Raw genomic sequence first — 26,124 nt, forward strand, 5'->3', positions numbered from 1 at the left:
AGGGAATGAGATTAGCGGAAGAGTAGCGTCCCTTGATTGGACGTCACCTTACAGAGAGAACGTCAAATTGGTTTTGAAGTGTCTCAAGCCGCTTTCACCGGAAGCGAGGACGAGAGACGCATGCGCACGCACAACCAACATGACGTTCTCTCTCTTATAACTTTTCCGCCAGTGACGTCACAGACTATGGGTGACGTCCAATCAAGGGACGCTACTCTTCCACTAATCTCATTCCCTATTCCACAGTTCCTTTCTGAGGATGTTACCAAGAAACTTGTCATTTCTCTTTTAGTTTCAAATCCGGATTACAGTAATGCCCTGTTGTTTGGTGTCTCGGAAAGTAAACTCAGGCAGCTGCAGACGGTCCAAAATAATGCTGCCAGATTGGTCTTTCGAAGGCGAGGTTTGACTCTGCCACACCTCTCCTTCGAAGATTATTACACTGGCTGCCTGTTGAGAAAACGGTCAAAGCATGTGTCCTAGTTTATCGTTGTCTGGAAAACACTGCCCTACCTACCTCACAGAACTACTAAAGACATATTTGACTAAGCTGATCTTTACGTTCCTCCAATGACACCACCCGTTTGGCTATCCCACACATTCGTACAAAGGCGGGAACAAGGTCCTTTTTTCATTTTGGTCCGTCTGTCAGGAACACCATTCCACAGAGCATCTGGGAATCCAAATCTTTTTGCGTGTTCAAGAAATCCTTGAAAACGTTTCTTTTTTTTTAATGTTATGTACTTTCTATTTTGATTTGTGTTGATGTAAAGTGCCAAGAACCTCATGGTTGAGGATAATCCGTGCTCTATAAGAGTATTGTTATTATTATTATTATTATTATTATTATTATTATTATTATTATTATTATTATTATTATTATTATTATTATTATTATTATTATTATTATTATTATTATTATTATCATTATTATTATCATTATTATTATCCTAAAAAGATTTAGACAAACTTACTTGGTCACCCCGTTTTCAATAGTATTAAGCCTATTTTATTAAAAGATCAGTCCTTATTTAATATAATATAATAATTGAAATGAAGTTTAATGTTTGCCACCCTCAACATGCAACATTTCATTATTATTTCAGCCGAAGGCATATTTTATACTTTTTAAAAAAAGATTTCTTCTTTTTCTGTGATTGTGCCTTTCTTCTCCAGGGAAAGGATATCAGTCTAAGATTTTGAAATAAGTCTTCTTATTAACTCTGTCGAGTTCATATACATGGAAAATCAAACAAATTTGTTTGATTTTCAATGAGGCTGAAATCGAGAGAGAGTTAACCAAAACGCTTCGAATAGTGATAGACAGCCCTTATGTGATTTCATTTTATTTACCAATTATTTTTACTTTTCTATAGAAAGGTAACAGGGTAAGCCTTTTAGCACTTCTCCTCTCTCTCTCTCATCCTTGACCAATGTTTGTCTGCTGAATTCCTGCTTTTGGCTGTTAGTTAACATTCGTCATAGGGCGGGGGGAAATGGAACAGGACTTTGAATTTTTTTTTTTTTTTACTGCTTTCTTTTTCGTATATATTTTCTTTTATCACATCGTGTTTTAGAATTGATTCTCAGAGCTGCTAACCTACTGTAAAAAATGCGGAATTGTACGCATTTTCAGCGATTGTACGTTTGTACGAATTTCCCCCAAGATTGTACCCATTTTCAGTGTACAGAGTCACTCCAGTTTTCTTTAGTTGTAATTCATATTATTACTAGCCTATTGAGAAACCTTGGTGACCAAGTGGATGTTCATATATTTTTTGACCAATTATGATCTTCATGCTGGGAGGTAGAATTCTGAAAAATTGGATTATAGTCTTGGGAACATCATTGTTGCTGCAATAAAGCTTGTGCGGTGTGACTTTATGTAAATTTACCTTCCTCTTACTTTCACAATGGTTAGTTTCCGTCGATTTCAGTATTGTACCCATTTTTATGAAATCTCCCCCATTTTTAGGTCCCATTGTACACATTCTCATCAGATGGGGTTGGCAGCTCTGTATTCTAAGTGCCACACACACACATAATGGTTTGATGCATCAGGCCATAGAATTTCCTGTCAGATGTAAGATTATTGCATACCAAATTTTCTCTCTTGATATTAAAACATGATGGTTTATATATTTGACAGTGCTAGGAGCATGAACAGGGAAAGTATAACAACCATTTTAACAAACAAAAAAAACTGATTAAACAGACTTTGGGTTGCTTTTTTTTTTTTTTTTAATTTTTAAAAGTTAAGGCATCTTTTGGTTTATACATACTGACTGAAAACCAGAATTTACTAAGTACAGATGAAGCTGTTTAACTGGAACAGTACCATTGAATTGCTGCTATCAAGGGATGTATATATATTTGAATTTAAAATTTTTTTAAAAATTTTATCTATTTATTTTATTTTATTTTTAAAATTTTTAATTTTGCTGTAAAGTAGAAAGTCAGTGGACAATAAAAATCACAAGGCATCCTTCACTTGCCATCAATGCTTACAAGAGTAAATCATATCACTGTGTCACCACCACCCCACGCTCAACATTTTAATCGACTTTTAAACATTGAAATAAAAGAGAGGAGGAGTGCAAGGCTTTGAACCCGGGACACCTGACATGAATTGTTTATCTCAAAGGATAGGTCATATTATCTGACTGAAAATGTTAATCGCTCGTGGAAGGGAATATCTCACAGAATTTGTTTATCTTTTAGGATAAGTCATACTTGACAGGAAATGTTTATATTTAGGGATAGGTCATACTTGACAGGAAATGTTTATATTTAGGGATAAGTCATACTTAACAAGAAATGTTTATATCTAGGGATAAGTCATACTTAACAAGAAATGTTTATATCTAGGGATAAGTCATAGTTGACAGGAAATGTTTATATTTAGGGATAGGTCATACTTAACAGGAAATGTTTATATTTAGGGATAGGTCAAACTTGACAAGAAATGTTTATATCTAGGGATAGGTCATGGTTGACAGGAAATGTTTATATTTAGGGATAGGTCATACTTAACAGGAAATGTTTATATTTAGGGATAGGTCATACTTAACAAGAAATGTTTATATCTAGGGATAAGTCATAGTTGACAGGAAATGTTTATATTTAGGGATAAGTCATAGTTGACAGGAAATGTTTATATTTAGGGATAGGTCATACTTGACAGGAAATGTTTATATTTAGGGATAATTCATAGTTGACATGTAATGTTTATATCTAGGGATAAGTCATAGTTGACAGGAAATGTTAATATTAAGGGATAGGTCATACTTGACAGGAAATGTTTATATTTAGGGATAATTCATAGTTGACATGTAATGTTTATATCTAGGGATACGCCATACTTAACAGTAAATATTTATATTGAGGGATAAGTTATATCTTTTCTCGTGGGTGATTCGTGTTACAGTTACATTATTTCTATTTGAAATTGGATCTATTGGCATTCTATGGTTTTGACATCATCAATTTATAAACCTAAAAAAAATAACTGAAACTTAACAGTTAAAAAAAAACAAACCCTAATTGACACAAATGTACCCAAATTAGTAAAAGAATAATTGAATTGAATTTTGAATGGTCCGTCTTATCATCAAATATTTCCAAAACGATCTTCCTATTGGCCTCCAACAATTTTGTATCAGGCTAGTAGGGAACGAAAAAAACGAATGTTTTCGACATTCATCATTTTATCACTGATTGATTACTGACATGCTTTCATTCTTATTGCCATATATTATCATCTCTGTTAACCTCATTATCCTCGTTAACCCTTTATTTAACCACATCATCCTCATTAGCCACTTAACCCTCTCCTTACCACCTAATGTTCTGAACATGGCCGGGGTCCTTGATTGGGAGGGTAAACAGTCAAATGCATAGTTATAGTTTTGGGAGATGATAATTTTTACTTCTATTATTTATTATCATCATTTTTGTTTTTAGTATATAATGTTTTGTAAACATTTGAATGTATTCCTCTTAGTGGGGACTTGTGCTTGTGTCTGGATGAGACTTTTCGGTGATCTCAAACTAAGTGCTATGATAGTGTGCTCTTGGAATCTACATAATCTATTCCCAATTGGAACCCTTCCCCCTTATCTTCTTACTTTTTTTTTTTTTTCGTGTGCTTTTAATTGTAAACCTATACGTTTTTTTACCATCCCATTTTCCTCTTTTTTACTGGTGCTGTAATGACTTAAATGTGTCGCAAACACTGTAAAACCCTTAAAAACAAACAGTTTTCCTTAACAGTTGCCATATTTTTTTTCAAAACGCAGAGCTGCCTCTTTGAAATTTAAAAAAATTGTAGCTAAATAATAATAATAATAATAATAATAATAATAATAATAATATTAATAATAATAATAATAATAATAAAATGTCTTTATTGTCCTCAAAATAGTTGCAATTTGCCATTTGGTTACACGTTTATAACAATACAATATTATTATAAAGAACATACATAACATAATATATTGACCTATATACACACGGGGGAAAAAAAAGAAAAATTCAATTTAAATAGCTTTAGAAATAAACAATTTGCTCTCAGCGTGGTCCAAAATGCTCCAAAGCCCTGAATGTATGTTCTATGGAGCTAAACTTTACTTCTCAACAATATTTGTGACCGCTTGTGTCAAAACGGTATTATCTTGGAATGATTAAGATGCTGAAAATGGAATTTAGGGTGGGAAATATCAGCCTTGCAATGAGTTTGTATATTTTATTGAGGAGAATGAATGTCGTATCTTAGAATGCTAAATAGCAATAGTTCAAATTTTTGACCAGTTTAGATTAAATTCGGCTTTTTAGTATCTGGTTCATCCCGACATAATACCGTTTTGAGACGACGGGTCACATTTATTGAGTCCTAGAGACCTATGCATCTCTGTAGCTTGAGACAAAATTTCCTATTTTTTACAAATTTTTCGTATGTACAAGGCAGGTCTGAAAAATGTATTAAAAAATATATATATATATATGGACCATATAAATTGTTCATCAAATATCAATCCTATACGACAACTCTTTGTTGAGTGAAGTCTTGGACTTAAGACGTCTCAGGTGTTCAATTATTTTATTTTATTTTTTAGTTCTTTGGTATTTTTCTCTCTGCTTTGTCTGGCACAGTTTCATAAACTAAATGCAGTGGTTTCAAACACTAAGTGCAGCGGTTTCGAGCTCTGAGTGCAACAGTTTCAAACACTAAGTGAGTGGGCAGGGAGGTACATACTGTGTCTTCTATCCCCCTATGTCTGTTTTCCAACATGCTTTCTGTTTTTGACTTGGAATGAGATTACTTGGTTTTGTCCTGGCCCTGGCTGGGAGGGAAACAGTCAAATGTATAGTTAGTTTTGGGAGATGATATTTTTTTCCTTTTAAATCATCTCTCGGTAGTTTACCCGGGTTACTTTTACCCCATGCCTATTTATTACATTTTTTAAAGACAAATTATAGGCGTAGTATCAAAGATAATTTTTTTTCGATTTTATATGTTAATGATAGTTGAATAAGACTATCTATGTACATGCTCATTTTTAATACATTTTTGAAAAGTAGCAAAAATCTCTATAAGATTGAGTTAAAACCATTGTTTACTAATAATTTGGTCTCTTACTTATGAATAGGACACTGCTAGTTCACCTAATCAGGGGAATGGAATAAGAGGTGGGAAAGAAAAAGTCAGAAAAAAAAAAAACAATATACAAGTTGGTTTCTTATAACAAGAAACGAAGTGAGTAGAAAAGTGACAGAAGACAATAGAGAATAAAAACTATGTGGCGATGGCTGTTCGAACCCACGAATCGGCGTAGATTGCAGGGTGTCCCTCTCGCGAACAGGCTGAGTTGTCGTTATAGTAAGTTTGTGGGTTTGAACCTCCATCGCAGCAAAGTTTTTATTCTCTCTATTATCTTCTGGCAAAAAAAAAATGAACAAATGTGTATGAAAGGTGTCAGACAAAGAAAAAAGAAAAATACGAGGACAAAAAAACATCCCCCAAAAAAATCAGTCGATCTCGTTGAGATTTTTTTTTTTTTTGTATTTTTCTTTCTTGCTTTGTCTGACACCTTGCATACACATTTGTTCAGTTCTTTATCTTACACTGGTGCCTGCTCTTTAATTTCTCAATTTGATATCTTCTGGCACTTTTCTACTCTCTTCATTTCTTGTTATTATCAAGATAAGTGCCTGCTCCATTCACTGTTCTGAAATTGGTTTCTATTTGAGTGATACGATACACTGATATGATGGAATTGTTATGTTATAATAATAGTAATAATAATAATAATCTTGTCATTTTCTTTTCAGTTCAAGATTTGATGGATTCTCCTTTTGATTTTTAGATATTTCTCGTTTAACTCTGACATGAACAAGGATTGAATGTCTTCGATTTGTTGTTCTTGTTATCGGTTTTGAGCCACTGTGTTTGTATATGTGCAAAGAGTTATTTGATCTAAAGGGACCAGCAGTTTGTGATATGTGTCAAACACTCCATTGTTAAAAGGAACCCCTCCGATACAAAAGTCTTGTCTTTGTTTCTTTGATGTCAGCTCATGTCAAATGCCCATATGCGATCATCATGTTCTTCTTTCTTATCTCTCCTTTCTTTTCCCCTTTCCTCATTGTTTCCATCCACTAGGAGAAAGACAAGAAGTACATGCTGTCCCTTGAAGGTCTCAAAATCCGAGACTTAGAGTCTGGCATATTCTCACGTCATCCAACCTTTGCTCTCTTCAACTATGACTCTAAGTTAGTAAATTCACTGCAGTACTTCTTTTTCATTTCGACCAGAAAACATTCACTTTAAATAATTGATCGATTAAGTTGGTTCCAGTCTTCATCTTGATCGATAAATATTCAAAGTGAAAGTTATCTGTCCAAAATGAAAAAAGCGTTTTGGAAAATTATGGTAGTACAGACTATGTCATCATCTTTCGCATCTTTTCATTTACTCTCAGTGTTTTAAAAAAATTTATTTGAAAATCTCTTTAAATATTTTCAATGTTATAAAAATAGATTTTTTTTTTTTTAAACGTAATATTTTTGAATGGCTGGATGTTTGTTTGCATGACAGAAATTTATTATCATAGGTAAATGAATTTGTTGTAGGCAATGCATTGAAAGAAAATACCAGAAGCAAAGAAAAAGTTTCACAAATTAATTCAAATCGTGTCTCGGTCGTTTAAAAAAGTAGTTTGGTTCAAGTAGATCAAGGTAGAAAAGGACTTTTATTGTAGGACATTTAAAGTCGTATTTGGGGCTGACATTTATGAATTGTTCAACTGGCATTGTCTGGACATTTGGTAACATCAAAAACAGCTCTTATCTCTATTTATTATCTTTCTTTTTTTTTTAAACATAGTTTTTGGTAATAAATATATCCAATGATAAATGCTTTTGTAGAAAACTGTGGTGACCACACACATTGCATGTCTGTGTCTCTTGTTCTCTATAGTTTTGTTGGATGTTTATTAAAAAAAAAAAAAACACAACATATTTGTCCTCCTCTCCTTTTTGTCATTTCACCACCTATTATGATGACGTCATACCATCCATCTTGTCTCATTCATGCCACATCCATTCCCCCCCCCCCCCCCACCCCCCTGTTGTTTTTTATTCAGTATAGTGAATGTCAGTAGTGTTTTTGCATTTCCTATGTGTGCGTATTTTGTCTATACGTGACGTGTGTTATTTATCTGTTATTATTTTGTTAATTATTTATAATTGTGTTTGTTTAACTCTTGGGTTTTGCTATTCTTTTTTTATTATTTTTTCTCTCTCTCTCTCTCTCTATTTTCTTTTAATATTTTTTTTTATTTTTAAATATTTTCTTTTGCTGGCTCATATTTTGATTTTAATTCATGATTTCATTTTAAATCTGATGTTTGATTGTCTCATTTAATTTCTATTATATACTGTATTGATTCACAACACGAGTGTCAATTGTAGCATTATTTATTCATAGTTGATTGTGAATACTTCAAACGTCAACATCTTCCACACCAGATGATGTGATATGTTAGGTACTCGGACCAATCACCATTTCGGTTCTTTCTTATTAAAAAAAAATGAGAATGTAACCCCACTGACTACCATGATCTCAGGTGCCATGTTTTGAAGAAAAAAAAAAAACCCACAGAAAATCCGTGTGGCTGGCCTCGTCGTTTCCATGGGTGTCTCCCGTATCGTCGTCATGAATTAAACACTTTTCCATTGCCATAAAACATGATTTAATCAAAAGAAATGTAAATCATCCAAACTAAAGGAAGTCATTCTAACCCCATTTTCATTCCAGGAGAGAGATAAGAAGTATATGCTAGTCCTAGACAATCTCAGACTCCGAGATTTGGAGGCAGGGTTCATGTCCAAGAAATACGGTTTTGCAATATTTAACTCTGAGACCAGGTACAGCCCAACACATTCCCCCACCCACCCACCACCTTTTTTCCACTGTATTCCAACACAAACAGATTTTGTATCGTGTTAGGCTACCATAACAACTTTTTACTTCAAATATTTGGATCAGTTCAGATGATGAACCCTAACTTGTCCAAAAGTCTGAAAACCCCAAGACGTATAAGTATAAGGAAGTCTCAGGTTTAAGCCTTTTTGATGAGTTGACAGTCATCGTAATATAAACAAACTGCTATTTGAAGACGTTTTACAACCTTAACAAATACAAAATGTGATTTTGTTTGAATACGGCACTCTTGAATGTCCCAAATATTTCCTCTACCTCCTCTTCTGACTCATTCCCTTATATCAGTTATCGATAATCACAAAACAACTCCCCACCCCCCACCCCCACCCTACTTGTGTCTGTAATAGTAATCAAAACCTTGAAAACAAGCAAAAAATCTGGAAAAAATATTTTACTCGGTCATCATATTTTTTTTTCTTTCTTCTTGTAACCTTATGAAGCTATTTTTTTACATTTCGTGTTAATCGTTCCGAATTTTTGTTTTGTATTACAATGCTTTTATTGTTATATGATAGGTTAAATTCCACTTGTAGAAGTTGATAGAATTTTTTTTCTATATATTAAGGTAATGTTTAACGAATATTTCAAAGTCCATTGGTGAAAAGATAGATCTTGACTGAAATTTGTTAAGGTGATGGATGGATGTCTGCCAACTTTTATTAATTTTCTGACACGTTTCCTGGCTGTTGGCGGAATGAAATGAAATGCGGTTGCTTGTCTTTGCTTTTTTTGGTGCTTTTATTTTTGCTGTATTTAACTCTTGACTCTAGTGGCCACTAGTTACTGTTTCAAATTACCCAATATCCTTTCCACAGACAGAATGCCGATGATAGTCCATCGAGCAGCTGATGTCAAATAAAATCAACAGTTTTGTCCGATTAAGTAAATTAATAATCTTTCACAAGAAAAAAGGAAGAATAAAATGCAGTGTCTGACAATGGGCTGGAGCGTAGATGGATGCAATTCCCGTGGATTCTGTTCTTCATTTCCATTGTTCATCTACCGTTTTGTATTTGTTACAAACCCATGAAAAGTACTCATTCTATTATTTGATATGACCTTTAAAATGGCCTAAGACTGGGATGAATTGTTTCTTGACGTCTACTTCTGTCATCTGTTTGAACCAAGCTTCATGTCTTTATTTTATTTATTTGTTGTTTTTTTTTTTGTTGTTTTTTTCTTATATATTTCTTTCTTTTTTTTTTTTCTTTCTTTCTTTCTTTATTTTTTTTTTTTTTTTTTTTATGTGCTTGGACACAGCTTGACTAATTCTTTTTAATATCCAGTCTTTTTTTCTTCATTGAATTGACCAAAATTGTATAAAAGTGTGGCAAAAAAAAAAATCTTATAAAACTACTTAAGTCAAATGAACAAAGCATTTGGTATGTGACGTTTGAACAAATAAAAAATGATCTTAATTTCCGATTAAACAGGTCTTTTATTCAAGGCAATCTCTTTAGTTGTTTTAAGTTTACTCTGGGGGTGCTGTTAGATTTTATCAAAAGGAACATCTTAACAGTGCATCAAGAGTAAACTGAAAAGGGCGAAGGCCAAAAGAGATTGCCGTGAACGACAGATTTATTTAATTGGAAATTGAGATAAATTTTTTGTTTTTGTTTAACCCTCTCTCCTTACCACCTACAGCAAAATCGTCACATTTGTTAAGACACAATTTACATTTTTCTTATTCAGATTTATTCCGTACATCACAAACTTTGAAGAATGATTTTTGTTTAATTAATAGTAACATAAAGTTGTCTTGTAGAGAGCTTGTTTGAGTTTTAAAGAATCAATGTGTTCTGCTGGGAAAGCCTGCCATTTTGGGAAATTACTGAAAATGATCGGTAAGGAGAGAGTTAAATATGTCATACCAATTGTTTTATTTTTTTACTTTTGTAGTTTTTTCAAGGTTTGCAGCATTTTTAGACACTTTTGATTTTCCCCAACACAAACATGAGTGTCATAGGTCAGTCGGTCGGTTGGTATATTCTCTTTTTCTCACATAATGTCACATCTCTCCTTGTCTTGGCTGTGGTAAGGACGACATAATGACATGGGTTTTTTTTTGGCCCCTAGAGTTATAATTTACTTGCCATTTCACTGCTTCGTTATGCTTTGCACCCGTTTTATCGTTGATTGTTTGCATTCCATTCCCTTCCTTTCCTTAGTCCCACGTTTCACTATAAAATCGCATCGAATCATTATTGCTTTTTTTTTTGTTGGTTTTTTTTTGTCAAAGGCTTTCAATATCATTGTTGTTTCTTTTTGTTTGTTTTATTTTGTTTTTTGTTTGTTTGTTGTTTTTTAAAATTATTGTGTTTAGTCATTAACATTGGTATTGTTTGTGCTTTGAAGGCAACTTGATAATGTCGTTATATGAAGACTGTTGTCTGTTATTCTCTCTGTAGATATGAAGACTGTTGTCTGTTATTCTCTCTGTAGATACTTGTAATAATGAAGAAGAAAAAGAATTTCCAATTTTAGTCTACTACTTCGATTGAAGGAAGGGTTTTGTGACTACTATTGGTTTGGAGTTAGTTGTAGCGTACGGCTACACCTCCAAATTATGTTTGTCGATCCATGATGTCAGGTCATCTCCGGCTTCAAAGACCGTTTCGTTTCGTGTTCGGAGTTGAACTACCCTATCACATAAGTTGAAAACAATAGCAAATGTTTACATCTCTTTAGATTACAACACACTACAAATCAATTGTTTAAGAAAAACAACACACACAATCACACATTTGCCTTGTGTCTTTTCTATTGCGGGATCTCGAAAGCTCAATTGATAGTACACTCGTTTGATAATCAAATTGATCTAGATCCATCCCGGGTGCAGTCAAGGTTTTTCTCTGATCCTCCCCCTGTCCACCCAGCATCCTATCTAAAGGATGGCAAGCAATTGTTATTATCCATTTCATGCTTCAGAAACTTGAGATAAACTTCGGCTCCATGGGCCGAATTGGCTCTGAAGGATTTTTTTTTTAAATTTTGTTTGTTTATAAATTACACAATGTGCAGGTGGGTGTGAAGTTTGACATAGTTAAACAAGATGCCAGCAAAAGCCAAAATTGACCTATTTACATTGTACTTGTGACTAGTGACAGATGAAGCAGCTCGCGGTGTTTCTATGTCAGTTATCAATTTTACATCATTTTAAATTTTGAAGGCAATAAGATTAGTTAGAAACCCCCAAAAGATTTCATTTTGAGTATTCTTTTTTATTTTATTTATTTATTTTTTTTTTATTTTTTTTTTTAACCTTATCGTGGTCATTGTCGGGTGTAACGAAGTACATATAATAATATATGTGTATTGGGTTGATTGTTATCTAATGCCTGGTGCATGCTGGGAATGATATATAGACTTGTCATTACAATTGCTATTTACCGACAGTTCATGTCTGTTTATGTATGGCATGATTGTTGTATGTTTTTTTTTGTTTTTTGTTTTAAATTACTGATCGCATGACTTTTTCGTTGATGGCATTGATGATTGCGATGCTGATGATGATTTTGTCACTAATTTTGATCTGGTGTTCTTGTTTTTGTTTTGTTTTTCTTTGTTCTTTGTTTTCACTTGAATCTCAGAATGTGATTTTATATTTCAGTCATTTATATATATAATATATATATATATATATATATATATATATATATATATATATATATATATATATATATATATATACATATATATATGAGTAAAATTCAACTCACATGCACCCATCATGAATACTATATATATTTTATGCATTTGTCTCCCTGCTGAAAAACATTTTTATCATGTATTATTGATATCCCTAGGAAATAATGTAGCTTTTCTTCCCCAGATGTTGTCTCCGTAACGAGTAAAGTTTTAACCATTGTAAGATGAGACACGCATCGCAGACCTCTTTGCTTTCCTCGCTAATACTTGAAAGTTTTTGACGTTTACAGATTAGCAATTTTTTGTTCCAACTTTTTACATAGACAGAGACTAACATTGACAGTCCGAAGTTAGAAATTAGGCACGCTTTTTGGAATGAAATAGTTGGGATAATTGGGGGGATGTGGATGGGAAGGGGGGGGGGGGGATGGAAGTAGGAGGGGAATGGCTTAGGGGTATTGTTTGTTATTTATGCATGATTGTATTCATTGCATGGATTTAGATTGAATGTGATTCTGTTATTGTTTAGGTCTACATTACAATTGTTGTTGTTATTATTGGTAGTATATTATCATCATCTTCATCATCATCATTATTATCACCATTACAAAGAACAGAAGATTGTTCTCTCTCTCTCTCTCTCTCTCTCTCTCTCTCTCTCTCTCTCTCTCTCTCTCTCTCTCTCTCTCTCTCTCTCTCTCTCCGCTGTTTTCCCGTATCCTGTCTGGCTTGCATGAATATACCTAGCACATCTGCATTCTTCATCAACTAAATCCTGACGTATTTGGTCGTCCCTGACCTTGCACCCAAAAACTCCTCCCGAAACCCCAAACAATATGTTACCCTTCGTCTCAAACGGTATTAAGTCGGGTTGGTCAATATGTTGAAAATTTATAGCCAGACATATCAGACTTGTGTTGAGTTTATATATACGATTTATTGAGGAGAATGGCACCGATATTTTAGGGTGCTAGTTCCAACAATTTATATTTTTGACCAGTTTAACATTAAATTTAAATTCGGCTTTTAAGCATATGGTTCAATCTGACATAATACCATTTTCAGACGATGGGTCACATATGTGGAATCTTGTTTTCCCCACCCCCCACCACCATTATCGTCGCTTTCATCATTGTAACCATTATCATCGTTATCATCAACATGACGCGGCGGTGATGTGTGTTGTAGGAAAGAGAGAAGCGTTACATGTTGCCTTTGGAGGGCTTACAAGTGAGAGATATAGAAGGAGGTCTGTTCGCATCCAAGCACATGTTTGCTTTGTTCAATCCCTCGTCCAGGTACGTCGGTTGGCACGCCATGTTTGTCACTAAATAATAAACACTCACTCACTCCTTCGTATGTACTACCCTCATCATTGACTTAACTCACTCAACCCTAACACTAATCGATCGACAAAATCCGTAGTTTACCTGGGGTTACTTTTACCCCATGCCTATTTATTACATGGAGACGAAAAATACAGTGAGTAGATATGACTCATATATAGATAGTATGCAGATGACGTCACTCAGGCCTTTGTTATTGTTTTTGCCATCCGCGTTTGTGAGTTGTTCTCACTAAACTGTATTAACCAGACTATAAAAGTTCATGGTTATACAGTGTTTGTGTGTTGGTCCGTTATACTTCCGGATGGCAATGTTGTGACTCATTGGCCAAGCGCATTCTATCTATAAGGGAACAACAAATCGGGCCGAAACGTTGTTTGTTTTGTGTTGTTCCCTTATATATGAGTCACAGCTACTCATTTTATTTTTCTCTCCATTTTACTGGCTCATTTAGGCACCTCTAGTTTCTATTTAGTACACTTTTCTGAGACAAAATTTAGGCGTAGTATCAAAGCTAATGTTTTATAGTTTTTACATGGTAATGGTAATTGAATAAAACTATCTATCTATGTACATGCTCATTTTTAGTACTTTTTTTTTTTTTTTCAATTTTGAAAAGTAGCAAAACTCTCTAGGATTGAGTGAGTTAAGCATAATTTTATAATACAGTACAAGCTGATTGCTAAGAGAATGGACTGTTTTGTGAAAAATGGTTTCTACCAAGTTTCATTCCACTCCATAAAGGCAAAGCTGCCAACTCGAAATTTAAAAAAAAATTCGTAGCTTCCAAGGGAAAAAAAAAACATAATAAAAAAAGAAAAGTCACCTTAAATATCTTTAGAAATAAATTAATTGTCCTCAGTCTGATCCAAAAATGCTCCAAAGTCCATTGAAAGGAATAAAGGAACTAAAATTTACTTTCCAACAAGAATTATTGAGTCAAAGAGGTGAAAGCAGTTCTGTAGTTGGAGCCAAAAATTCTTAATTCTACGAAATTTTTGTTGTACTTGACAGGTCCTGGTAAAGGTGAAAGGTTAAATACCCTGAGTTTAGTTAGTCTCTGTATAAATCATCTTTTTTTAAAAACAGGATTTAACCATTTTTAAATTTTTTAATTTTAAAAATTTGTGATCTGTCATTGACAGGAGAGGTTGTCAACTCGTAGCTGAAATAAGTGGTTGGGAGGTGCCATGGATAGGGCCATTTGTATGTAGTCTTGTTAAATGGAACTGTGAGATTTTTATTTCTATGAGACTTGAATAATGTCTACCAAATTATGAATCCTCAAAACTAGTGCTGTTCACAATTGATCACACTTTTAGGATGGGAAATTTATTAAATTAGATTTTATAACTATCTCGGAGTGGAATGGGCTGGATGAACTGGTCATCATGGCACCACACCTAAACGATTTCAAGGCCCGACTGACATGGGTCAGTGCCCAATGAAGATGCCGCTGAAATACAACCAGACCATTGGTTTCTTCAGCGCCAACCATACAGATACAGATACAGATAATTTAAAAATGACCACTAAGTTGCTATGTATAAAAACACACTTCCGTAAACAGCTTTGTACTGTATTATAACTTTATCAGTGACATTAAAGTAGGTGATGCAATCACAACAAGAATAACCCATTTCAATATAATCAAGTTTGAAGGTTTTGTCTGTGTCTGTCCGTGCGGCGTGTTTGTGGCACCGATTGACAAGTTTTGTCCAATATGCAAAGCAAAGCAATTTGGCCCCATTTATCCATTCATTTGTCACAGGTATACACGAATGAAAGATATATAAAAAACCTACAACTGAACTTGTTGAAAATGGAGGGTATTTGTTGTGGTTAAATCAATCTATCATTATTTGTCAACCTTTTTCTTTTTATCTTTAGTTTGACTTATTTTTATCTGAAAGGGTTCACAACTTTATGCCTTTTGGAATACAAAGACAAACTCAACGATAAATAATGTGTATGAGTTTACCAAGCGTATATAAAACATAAATAACTATAAACATGTTTATGATAAAATCAAATCAATATGTTTGCTTTCAAATTACTCATCGTACAAAAGTTCCTCATCTCTAGCTATTTGAAAGAAATTTGTTGTGAATCCCTTCAAATATTTTTATATAAAAGTACACGTTATAACTCGAGGCTTCAGGTTGGCGTCAAAGAAGATTCCAATTTCTTCCTCTTCCCCCCACCAACTCCTTTTTGTTTGGACCCAAAGAAGATTCCAATTTCTTCCTCTTCCCCCCACCAACTCCTTTTTGTTTGTACCCCAAACAGAAATTAAATTCGACGAACTGACAGTTTTTCACTGTCTGATTCCCATTGACAAATTCTAATTAATCCCATAATGCCTTTATGAGAATGAACGGTATTGAAATGATTGTTTATGTAGTTTACCTTTTTTATTTTATTTTTTTTTTTTTTTGACAGAAGCCCATTGTTTAAATTAATCTGATATGCCTTTTGTTATAACGTAGACTGAGACTATTCTACTTCTACAAACGTAGACTGAGACTATTTTACTTCTACAAACGTAGACTGAGACTATTCTACTTCTACAACGTAGACTGAGACTATTCTACTTCTACAAACGTAGACTGAGACTATTCTACTTCTACAAACGTAGACTGAGACTATTCTACTTCTACAAACGTAGACTGAGAATATTCTACTTCTACTTAAACGTAGACTGAGACTATTCTATTCTACAAACGTAGACTGAGACTATTCTACTTCTACAAACGTAGACTGAGAATTCTACTTCTACAAACGTAGACTGAGAACTATTACAACTACTGGACTTACAAACATAGACTGAGACTATTCTACTTCTACAAACGTAGACTGAGACTATTCTACTTCTACAAACGTAGACTGAGACTATTCTACTTCTACAAACGTAGACTGAGACTATTCTACTTCTACAAACGTAGACTGAGACTATTCTACTTCTACAAACGTAGACTGAGACTATTCTACTTCTACAAACGTAGACTGAGACTATTCTACTTCTACAACGTAGACTGAGACTATTCTACTTCTACAAACGTAGACTGAGACTATTCTACTTCTACAAACGTAGACTGAGACTATTCTACTTCTACAAACGTAGACTGAGACTATTCTACTTCTACAAATGTAGACTGAGACTATTCTACTTCTACAAACGTAGACTGAGACTATTCTACTTCTACAAACGTAGACTGAGACTATTCTACTTCTACAAACGTAGACTGAGACTATTCTACTTCTACAAACGTAGACTGAGACTATTTTACTTCTACAAACGTAGACTGAGACTATTCTACTTCTACAAACGTAGACTGAGAATATTCTACAATGGCATTACTACACTTTTTTTTTTCACTAAGGCCAACTTTTCCTTTTTCTTGTTTTTAAATAGAAGTCTTGTGTTTAACAAAAAAAAAAAAAACTTGAGCTTTTATATAGCGTAATATCCACTAAACGTGCTCAAAGCGCCTTACAAAGGGTCTTTGACCAATAGCAACACGTAACATGTAGAACGAGACATGACGACTGTTAGGCGATATTACAATTTTTTTTTCAACAAGGACAATGCTGTTATAGCCAGGTACTCATTTTACTCTTGAGTACGGTGAGAGAATGTGAGTAAAGAGCCTTTTCCAAAGGATCAACTATGTGCCGAGTTAGCGAGGCTCGAACCCAGGATCTTCTGATCCGAAAGTGAGTGTCATACCACTAGAGACCACATTTAGCTAACACGTTTAACATGTGACAAGTTTGAGTCATCTTTTTAATTTGGTATACGAGATAAAGGTTTTGTGGCCACAGTGTCAAGTGTGGTTTTGTCATTTTACAACATTTTTGATTTGGGCAGTGGGGGGGAAGGGAACGGGGGTGAAGGGGGGTAATTCCTTCCCTTTTTTTGGGTTTTGAAAATTGTTTAAAAATTAGTTATTGGTTAGAAGGTAGCTTAGCACATTATTGATTTCTTTATGGGGAATGCTGTGGGGTTTTTTTTTTCCAATGTTTATTTCCAAGTATGTGTTTTCATCCTTTTTTGGGGAATGCTGTGGGGTTTGTTTTTTTTCCAATGTTTATTTCCAAGTATGTGTTTTCATCCTTTTTTTCTTTTTGTATCAATTCTTATTGTGCCTTTTCATAACACACCTTCTTTCATAACACACCTTCTTTCATAACACACCTTCTTTCATAACACACCTTCTTTCATAACACACCTTCTTTCATAACACACCTTCTTTCATAACACACCTTCTTTCATAACACACCTTCTTTCATAACACACCGTCTTTCATAACACACCTTCTTTCATAACACACCTTCTTCATAACACACCTTCTTTCATAACACACCTTCTTTCATAACACACCTTCTTTCATAACACACCTTCTTTCATAACACACCGTCTTTCATAACACACCTTCTTTCATAACACACCTTCTTTCATAACACACCTTCTTTCATAACACACCTTCTTTCATAACACACCTTCTTTCATAACACACCTTCTTTCATAACACACCTTCTTTCATAACACACCTTCTTTCATAACACACCTTCTTTCATAACACACCGTCTTAATGCTTCACTCGTAGCTCAACATAACACAATTCAAGGGAAAATTAAGAAAACATGGAATTGAGAACGATAAAATGATTTCCAGCTTTTAAAAAAAAAAAAAAAATTATTTTTATATAACTATAGATTTAAAACGTCTTTTTAAAAGAAAAATAAAGAAAAAAAATGGTAACATGATAATGTAATGATGATAAATCTGTATTGTCCTCAAGTGGAAATGTTCGTGTAATTTTATATAAAGAGAAATGCTCAAATAGTAATATAATAAGCGTATAAATGTGTGAATATTATTATAACGATATCGTCATCCCAAAAATAAGTTACTCCATGACAATTTACAGCCATCAGTACATAACTAAACATGTTTGATACATTGAGATTTAACATTGATGTGTGAATATGATAATGATATGGTCATCAAAAATAAAAAAAAACGTTACTCAGTCCCAATGTACATAACTTAACATCAGTACATAACTAAACATGTTTGATACATTGAGATTTAACACTGATTACGAATTTATATGTATACAGAGCTGCCAGCTATACGCCAAAAAGCCGTATTATTTTATTACGCTTTTTTTTTAATCAAATTTTAAAACGCTTGCATGCTTTTATTTTTGTCCACATTACGCCATTTTGTCATCATCAAGGCTGTTTGGGAGTTTTAAGTAATTTTTTTCTTCATGCGGAATCTTGTCTCATTGAGAAATCTGCATTTTCATCATTCACTTCCAGCTTATCTTGTTTTCTGAAGCCTAAACCAGAAGTATTATTTGGGCATATGTAGCCTATACCAAATTTATTGTGGAGAGGAATCTTCCAATAGCGATTGTAGAAGATTGTGGTGATATATTATGTTTATGAACAAGCCTTTATTTTGAAAATGAATTACAAATTTTTCCTTCAAAATTACAACTCTTTTCAGTCAAAATGACAACTCTTTTCAATCAAAATTACAACTCTTTTCAGTCAAAATTACAACTCTTTTCAGTCAAAATTACAACTCTTTTCAGTCAAAATTACAACTCTTTTCAGTCAAAATTACAACTTTTTTCAGTCAAAATTACAACTCTTTTCTTTTCAGTCAAAATTACACCTTTTCTTCATTTGGTGTTGGCAGCTCTGCAAGTTACAAGAACTGTACACATTCTGTCCAGTCTCTCCGCCTATCAATACATTATACTGGGCCTGTCCTCTCACAATCCATTGATGTACACAGCATTCCTCCCTCTGACCCACCTCTCTCTCTCTCTCTCTCTCTCTCTCTCTCTCTCTCTCTCTCTCTCTCTCTCTCTCCTCTCTCTCTCTCTCTCTCTCTCTCTCTCTCTCTCTCTCTCTCTCTCAGGGGGGGGGGGGGGGGGGGGGGGGGGGGCAGTTGACAGACCACATCACAATGTTAGTGCTACGTCCCAAATATTCCAAATTCTTTTCAGATATGTGACCCTTCGTCTCAAAACGGTATTATGTCGGAATGCACCATATGCTTAAAAGCTGAATTTTATGTTAAAACTTGTCAAAAATATAAATTGTTGGCATTAGCACCCTAAAATATGGTATCCAATCTCCTCAATAAAACATACAAACTCAACACAAGTCTGATATTTCTGGCTATAAATTCAATTTTCAACATCTTCACCAACCCGACTTAATACCGTTTTGAGGCGAAGGGTCACGTATAAGGACACTTTGGAAGTAGACCAAATCGTGTTTCTCCTGTCCTAACCCTTACTTCAACCGCAGCCATCGTTAACTTATAGCCTGATACTAGAACCTTCTAGGACTTATAGTTTGACGTCATGTTTTAGGTTTGTGTAGCGCCGAATGAGTTGTCGTTAGTAGGAAACAAGTGCTCTCCCATTAGTTGAACTATTGAATACAGCTCACGATTTGTTTTCTTTTGTGGCCAAAGACTTGTCTTTTGACATCATTTTTTTGGTCAGTGTCAGGCTATAACTATACGATGGCTACGCTTCAACCCCTAGGCTATTTATTTATTTATTTGTTTGTTTGGGTTTTTTTTAATCCTGCAAAATATTTTTTAAAACACTTTTCTCCACAAATTGGCTGCTGCTTTTCATGCTTGTTTTTGTCTTGTTTTGTTTTCTTGCTCATCTTTGCAATTTTATTATTTTAAGGGGATTAAAATGTCTTACCTAGCATCCTCTAGATTTTCACCAATGGTTAGATTTTATCTATTTTATTTATTCATTTTCATAGACTGCAAGAATAGACAAGAGCTAAAAGCATTTCAAAGAGTAATCACAAATTTTTAGCTAAGATACTTCTTGTTATTATTAGTTTTATAAATGACATTTTGACATAGAACGTATGTTTATGACAGATTTTCGACAAATATTATACAATTATGCATTTTGGAAAAGTCATATATTATGATGTTTTTTTTTAAATTAGCATTTGAAGATTTTTCTAAAAAGTTGTACTTGAATGTTAATTTTTTAAAAATTTGTATGTGTTGATACAAGTCATCTCAATGACATGCAGGGGGTCAAAGGCCGAAGGCTTTTAGATTTTGATACTTGTATTGAATAATGTATGATTTAGTCACTCCTGTTCACAATTAAAGTTTACACTCACTTTTTTATTTTGTCATTTTATTTGCTGTTAAAGAAAATAATGATAGACTCGAAATGTTTTCAAAATCTAGACGGTTTTTCCTTTAGTTTGATAAAAATGTGCAAACACAATAAGTGTGGGATAATAAAGCAATACCAAATGCCCTGTTCCTGTAGTATCAGTTGAAATAAGAAATTATTTTTTTTAAAAGATCATACGCACAGGCATACATAGATAAATTGATATGATTTGGAATTAAAAATCATATAAACCATTTTGGGTAGCATCAAACATTGAGGTGAGAATAGATAAATAAATACATAAAATATTTCAAGTATAATTATGATCATGATCTACTCCTACAATATTGTTTCGAGCATTCGCTCTCTTCAGGAATAAATAAATATATATATATATATATATAAAATATATATATATATATATATATATATATATATATATATATATATATATATATATATATATATATATATATATATATATATATATAATATATGTATCTTCTTATACCCCCTCCCCTAGCCTTCCCTAAAAATAGCAATTGATATATAAAACAAGGTGTGGCTTTAATTTTGAACTGGAGTATCTATAATAATAATAATAATGAATGCCGATATCATGTCATGTTTATTCCTTCATGGTCATTCTGTCTGTCCTAACCACAGACCTGCCAACTTGAAAATTTAAAAATTCGTCATTTTTTTAAGGAGATAAAAAAACAAAAGGTAGTCGCTATATTTAGCTTTGATAATAAACAATTTACCATCACAAGGATTAACCCACTCAACCCTAACACCGACTATATCCGTAGTTTACCCCAGGTTACTTTTACCCTATGCCTATTTATTACATTGTTATGAGACAAATTATAGGCGTGGTATCAAAGCTAATGTTTTTAGTTTTTGCATGTTAATGATAGTTGAATAAACCTATCCATGTACATGCTCATTTTTAATACATTTTTTTTCCAATTTTGAAAAGTAGCCAAAAATCTCTAGGATTGAGTGAGTTAAATAACACGTTCAAAATCGTAGAAGATTATGTAGTCTGGCATCAAATTTTATCTTCCAGTTAGTTTTATTGTTATTGACATTAAAAAAATGTTCAAGAAGTTCTGAAAATGGAGCCAAAATTTTGTAATTGGTTACAAATTGTTTCATACAAGTAGGCAGGTCTGTAAACCATCATAATGATAGCCACTAATAAATTGTCCATCATCCTAATTAATAATGCCATGTGTTCTGTAAGTTTTAACTGACGTGTTCTATGTATGTTACATCCATTTTCTAAAGTTTAACCGACGCGTCACGGTCATCAAGATCACAGTGAGTAGAGTAGTATTTAGTACCGCGCCATCGGTGCAGGTCTCTCAAGGTTGTCTTGACTTAACCCTTTTTGGTTTTACTACACAATGATTCGTTTGCCATTAAAAAAATTATAATTGGTGGTTTAACCCTTTGAAGACCGCCACTTTTTTTTTTTTTCTCCCGTTAATTAATGATAGATCAATCTGTATTATAACAGCTCATCTTTTTTTCTGTTTTCGCCAAGGGAGCATTAAGCGGGTCGTGACCTTGACATTCATGAATCTCTTTAGCCATACAGTTCTTACTGCTGATTTGGTGAAAATACAACATTAGGATATGAGATGGGGAATAAAGAGCTAACCTCGCTTGTAAATGGTTAAATATTGCAATGCGGATGATCGTCAGGGGTGGGAGGTCTAATCTACAGCTTAGGGAATACAGATGTCAAACAATTTTAAAAGGGGAGTCATTTTGAAAATTTGGTGCACTGCTTTTTTTTTACATCAGAAAAGTACACATTTTTAAAATTCAAAATTACAAAATTATTGTGACATTCATTAAGAAAAAGGAAAGAATTTTTTTTGAAAAAGAAAGAAAAAAAGAAAAAGAAATTCAAGCAAAAACGAAGAAATCTATAATACTGGGGTCAATTAAAGTTCATAAAGATAATTGTTCATTGATTGAAGTTTATTATTATTATTATTTTCTGCTTTTGAGATTTTCTGTTATATTTTATTTTTTGTTGGGTTTTTTTTTTGTTTTGTTTTGTTTTTTTTTTCTGTTTGTTTTTTTTTGTTTTTTTGTTTGTTTGGTTGTTTTTTTTTGTGTGTTTTTTTTTTTTTTTGGGGGGGGGGGGGGGGGGTAGATATATTTCTTTTGGAGAAGGCGAGTTTTATTTGTTTTGTTTGATTCTAAAAGAGATTATGGGGTTTAGAAACTTTTAATGTTTCTGTTGTATTTGGTCTACATGGGTGTATATGTTAAGTGCACATGTTTGCCTGTGTATGTAATTTGAAAGGCTGGGTTATGCCGATTTGTATTGTATTCAATGATTTGATATTTGATATATCTTATCTTGTGTTGAGGAAAAGTTAAATGATCCCTGAATCACCGACAATTTGGGAAGTGGAAAATTCTATTCAATTTTTTTTTTAAATTATTATTAGAAATGTAGAAGAAAGATTTTTTTTTTTTTTTTTGGTGAAATTCGAATCACGAAAAGGGTGAGTCATGATAATGTTGAGCCAGCATTGAAGGCCATACTATTACTGCTATACCTATAATCTATCAACTCACTGCCTCTCATCCACACCCTCAGTGGCTTCTTCATTTGGACAAAAATACTTGATTAATATTAATGATTTGACTAGTGATTAATATTAATAATTCGACTAATGTATTTATTCTGTAATGGTGATTTATCTGTGGCAAAGCGACATCACTTTTTTTATATTATAAACTCAGATGAAATGTAGTTGCTAACAAATTGCTTATCTCAATTTTTAACATTAACATTGATGTGTGTCCATGTGTGTGTGTGTGAATTTTTCTTTGAGACAGCGCAAGTGACTCTCGACTAACAAGATGATATAATTAAGCATTCACTGTTGCGACGTATCTGGGGGTGGGGTTTGGCAATATGAATATCCGAGGGATGCTGGAACTTGAAAAGTTCAGCCTAACCTTACTAGTACGACAACTCTGCCTGGCCCGGGAGAGCGTGACTGTACTGTCTAGCTATCCACTCACTTTTCTAACTTCACATCTAACAACTTTTCCCCAATTATCTCCCTTTTTACTGATGCTGAAATAGTCTAAAAGTGTAACAAGTGCCGTAAAACCCCTTCAAACCCCCCCCCAAAAAAAACAAAAAAAAACATCAAAAGCAAGATCAATCATTTAATATCTCACTTTCCAAACACTTATGACCTCAATTCTTTGACAAATGTAGAAGATTTTTCCTATAATTTCTAACCAATACCCCAATCCCTGTCATTAGTGATAGAGGTTGCTTTTCTGTATGATATTATTGAGTTACCATTTCGGACATTGCTAGGATACACACGATGAAAGTCTGTCCTACATGAGAAGAAGTAAAAGATATTGTAGAACAATCTTCAGGTTTTTGGGGAGGTCTTTTTTTGTTGTTATTTTTAAAAATGTCAAATTACCTTTTCTTGGGTGCTTTAATTGTAATTCTAGAACTTTTTACTATTCCATTTTCTTCATTTTTCCTGGCGCTGATACTGATATGACCTAAATATGGTTTGCAAGCGCTGTAGTAAAACCCTTAAAAACAAACAAAAAACTTAAATGTCAAATTTGTCCCTTTGTCATTTGATAAAAGTAGAATAGGCTTTGAATATACAACCAATCTTTTTGATATTTCCATATCTATCCTGCTTTGATAATTAGCCAAAAAAAAATAAAAAATAGATACTTACTTACTTATCCGAACCAGCGACCACCTGAGCTCTAACCCTAGATAAAGATTAGAATAAATGTTTTAAAAAATGTAATTTATTGATGGTTGAAGAGATATCAGGTTTTTGAAAACAACAAACGTTGGTACCCCAATATTGTCGATCTATGAAGTAAAAGTTACTTCCTAAAACGAATGATTAAAAGTTTGTAATTTAAAAAAAAAATTTCACTTCACCACATGCTGGATTATGATTTGCAGGATTTACTTCAACCTTTGACCTTTGCTTCATTCTTCATTTCTCTTTTTATTTTCACAGTACTCTTTGATTTATAAAATCTTGGCTATGCCTGGAAGCATGATGCAATACAAATTCATCTCTCTCTCTCTCTCTCTCTCTCTCTCTCTCTCTCTCTCTCTCTCTCTCTCTCTCTCTCTCTCTCTCTCTCCTCTCTCTCTTCTCTCTCCTCTCTCTCTCCCCTCTCTCTTCTTCTATTCCTCCTCTTTTCTCTCTTTCTCTCATTCTCTTCATCTCCTCATTTTTATTTTATTATTCCTCAACATCATCTTTTTAAGTTTTGGGGTTTTTTGTGATTATTTAATAGATGAAGCTGAGTTTTGTTTGATTATTTTTTTTTATTATTATTATTATATTATTATTATTATTATTATTATTATTATTATTATTATTATTATTATTATTATTATTTTATTATTATTATTATTATTTTATTATTGTATAATTAATTTTTTATTATTACATTTTATATATTATTATTATTATATTATTCTTTAATATTATTGTTATTATTATTATTATTCTTTTATTATTATTATTATTATTATTATTATTATTATTATTATTATTATTATCATTATTATTATTATTATTATTATTATTATTATTATTATCATTATTATTATTATTATTATTATCATTATTATTATTATTATTATTATTATTATTATTATTATTATTAAATTTATTATTATTATTATTATTATTATCATTATTATTATTATTATTATTATTATTAGTTTTGTTTAAACTTATTGTAATAAATTGGAAATGGCCTTGCGTTATTTACCCATTTATGAAAGTGTCGATTGTATCCAAGAAATGTACAAAATATAACATAGGAATTGCTGGAATCGGGTCAAACTAAAAGCAAAACAAAACAAAACAAAAAAACAAAAACGAATAAAGTTGAACATTTTTCAGGTAGGGAAATGGGAGGTAAATCATTCTAAGAAGAAAACAGTGTGTCTGAGTTATAGAAGCAAAAGTTGGGTGGGATTAGAGATGGATGGTGAATATAGACAGGGAAAAACTTGGTTTGACAAATATTTGTCAATGGATAAAAGTAGAGCAGGCTTTGGTACAAGCAAAATGTTTGACAAATATTTGTCAGTGGATAAAAGTAGAGCAGGCTTTGATACAAACAAAATGTTTGACAAATATTTGTCAATGGATAAAAGTAGAACAGGCTTTTGTACAAACAAAATGTTTGACAAAGATTTGTCAATGGATAAAAGTAGAGCAGGCTTTGATAGAAACAAAATGTTTGGCAAATAAATATTTGTCAGTGGATAAAAGTAGAGCAGGCTTTGATACAACAAAGTTGACAAATTCAGTGAAAAGTGAGAGTTGTAAAACAATGTTTGACAAAGATTTGTCAATGGATAAAAGTAGAGCAGGCTTTGATA

The 26,124-nt window shown here is 32.9% G+C and overlaps 1 protein-coding gene across 6 annotated transcripts in view; it reads left to right on the forward strand.

The window, feature by feature from the left end:
- LOC144980299 (dynamin-1-like) overlaps nucleotides 1-26,124 on the forward strand; it is a 75,505-nt gene that overhangs the window by 29,564 nt on the left and 19,817 nt on the right. For 2 of the 6 annotated variants that reach the window (XM_078927948.1, XM_078927954.1), the window contains 3 exons: nucleotides 1,377-1,388; nucleotides 8,318-8,427; nucleotides 21,981-22,013. In XM_078927948.1, coding sequence (XP_078784074.1) covers nucleotides 1,377-1,388; nucleotides 8,318-8,427; nucleotides 21,981-22,013 — 155 coding nt within the window. The remainder of the gene's footprint in view (nucleotides 1-1,376; nucleotides 1,389-8,317; nucleotides 8,428-21,980; nucleotides 22,014-26,124) is intronic. The other 4 variants (XM_078927950.1, XM_078927951.1, XM_078927952.1 and 1 more) reach the window with 2 other exon arrangements.

Source organism: Berghia stephanieae, chromosome 9 (genome assembly GCF_034508935.2).
Source record: "Berghia stephanieae isolate SIO BIC M18660-M18661 chromosome 9, UCSD_Bste_1.3, whole genome shotgun sequence".
NCBI lineage: Eukaryota > Metazoa > Mollusca > Gastropoda > Nudibranchia > Aeolidiidae > Berghia > Berghia stephanieae.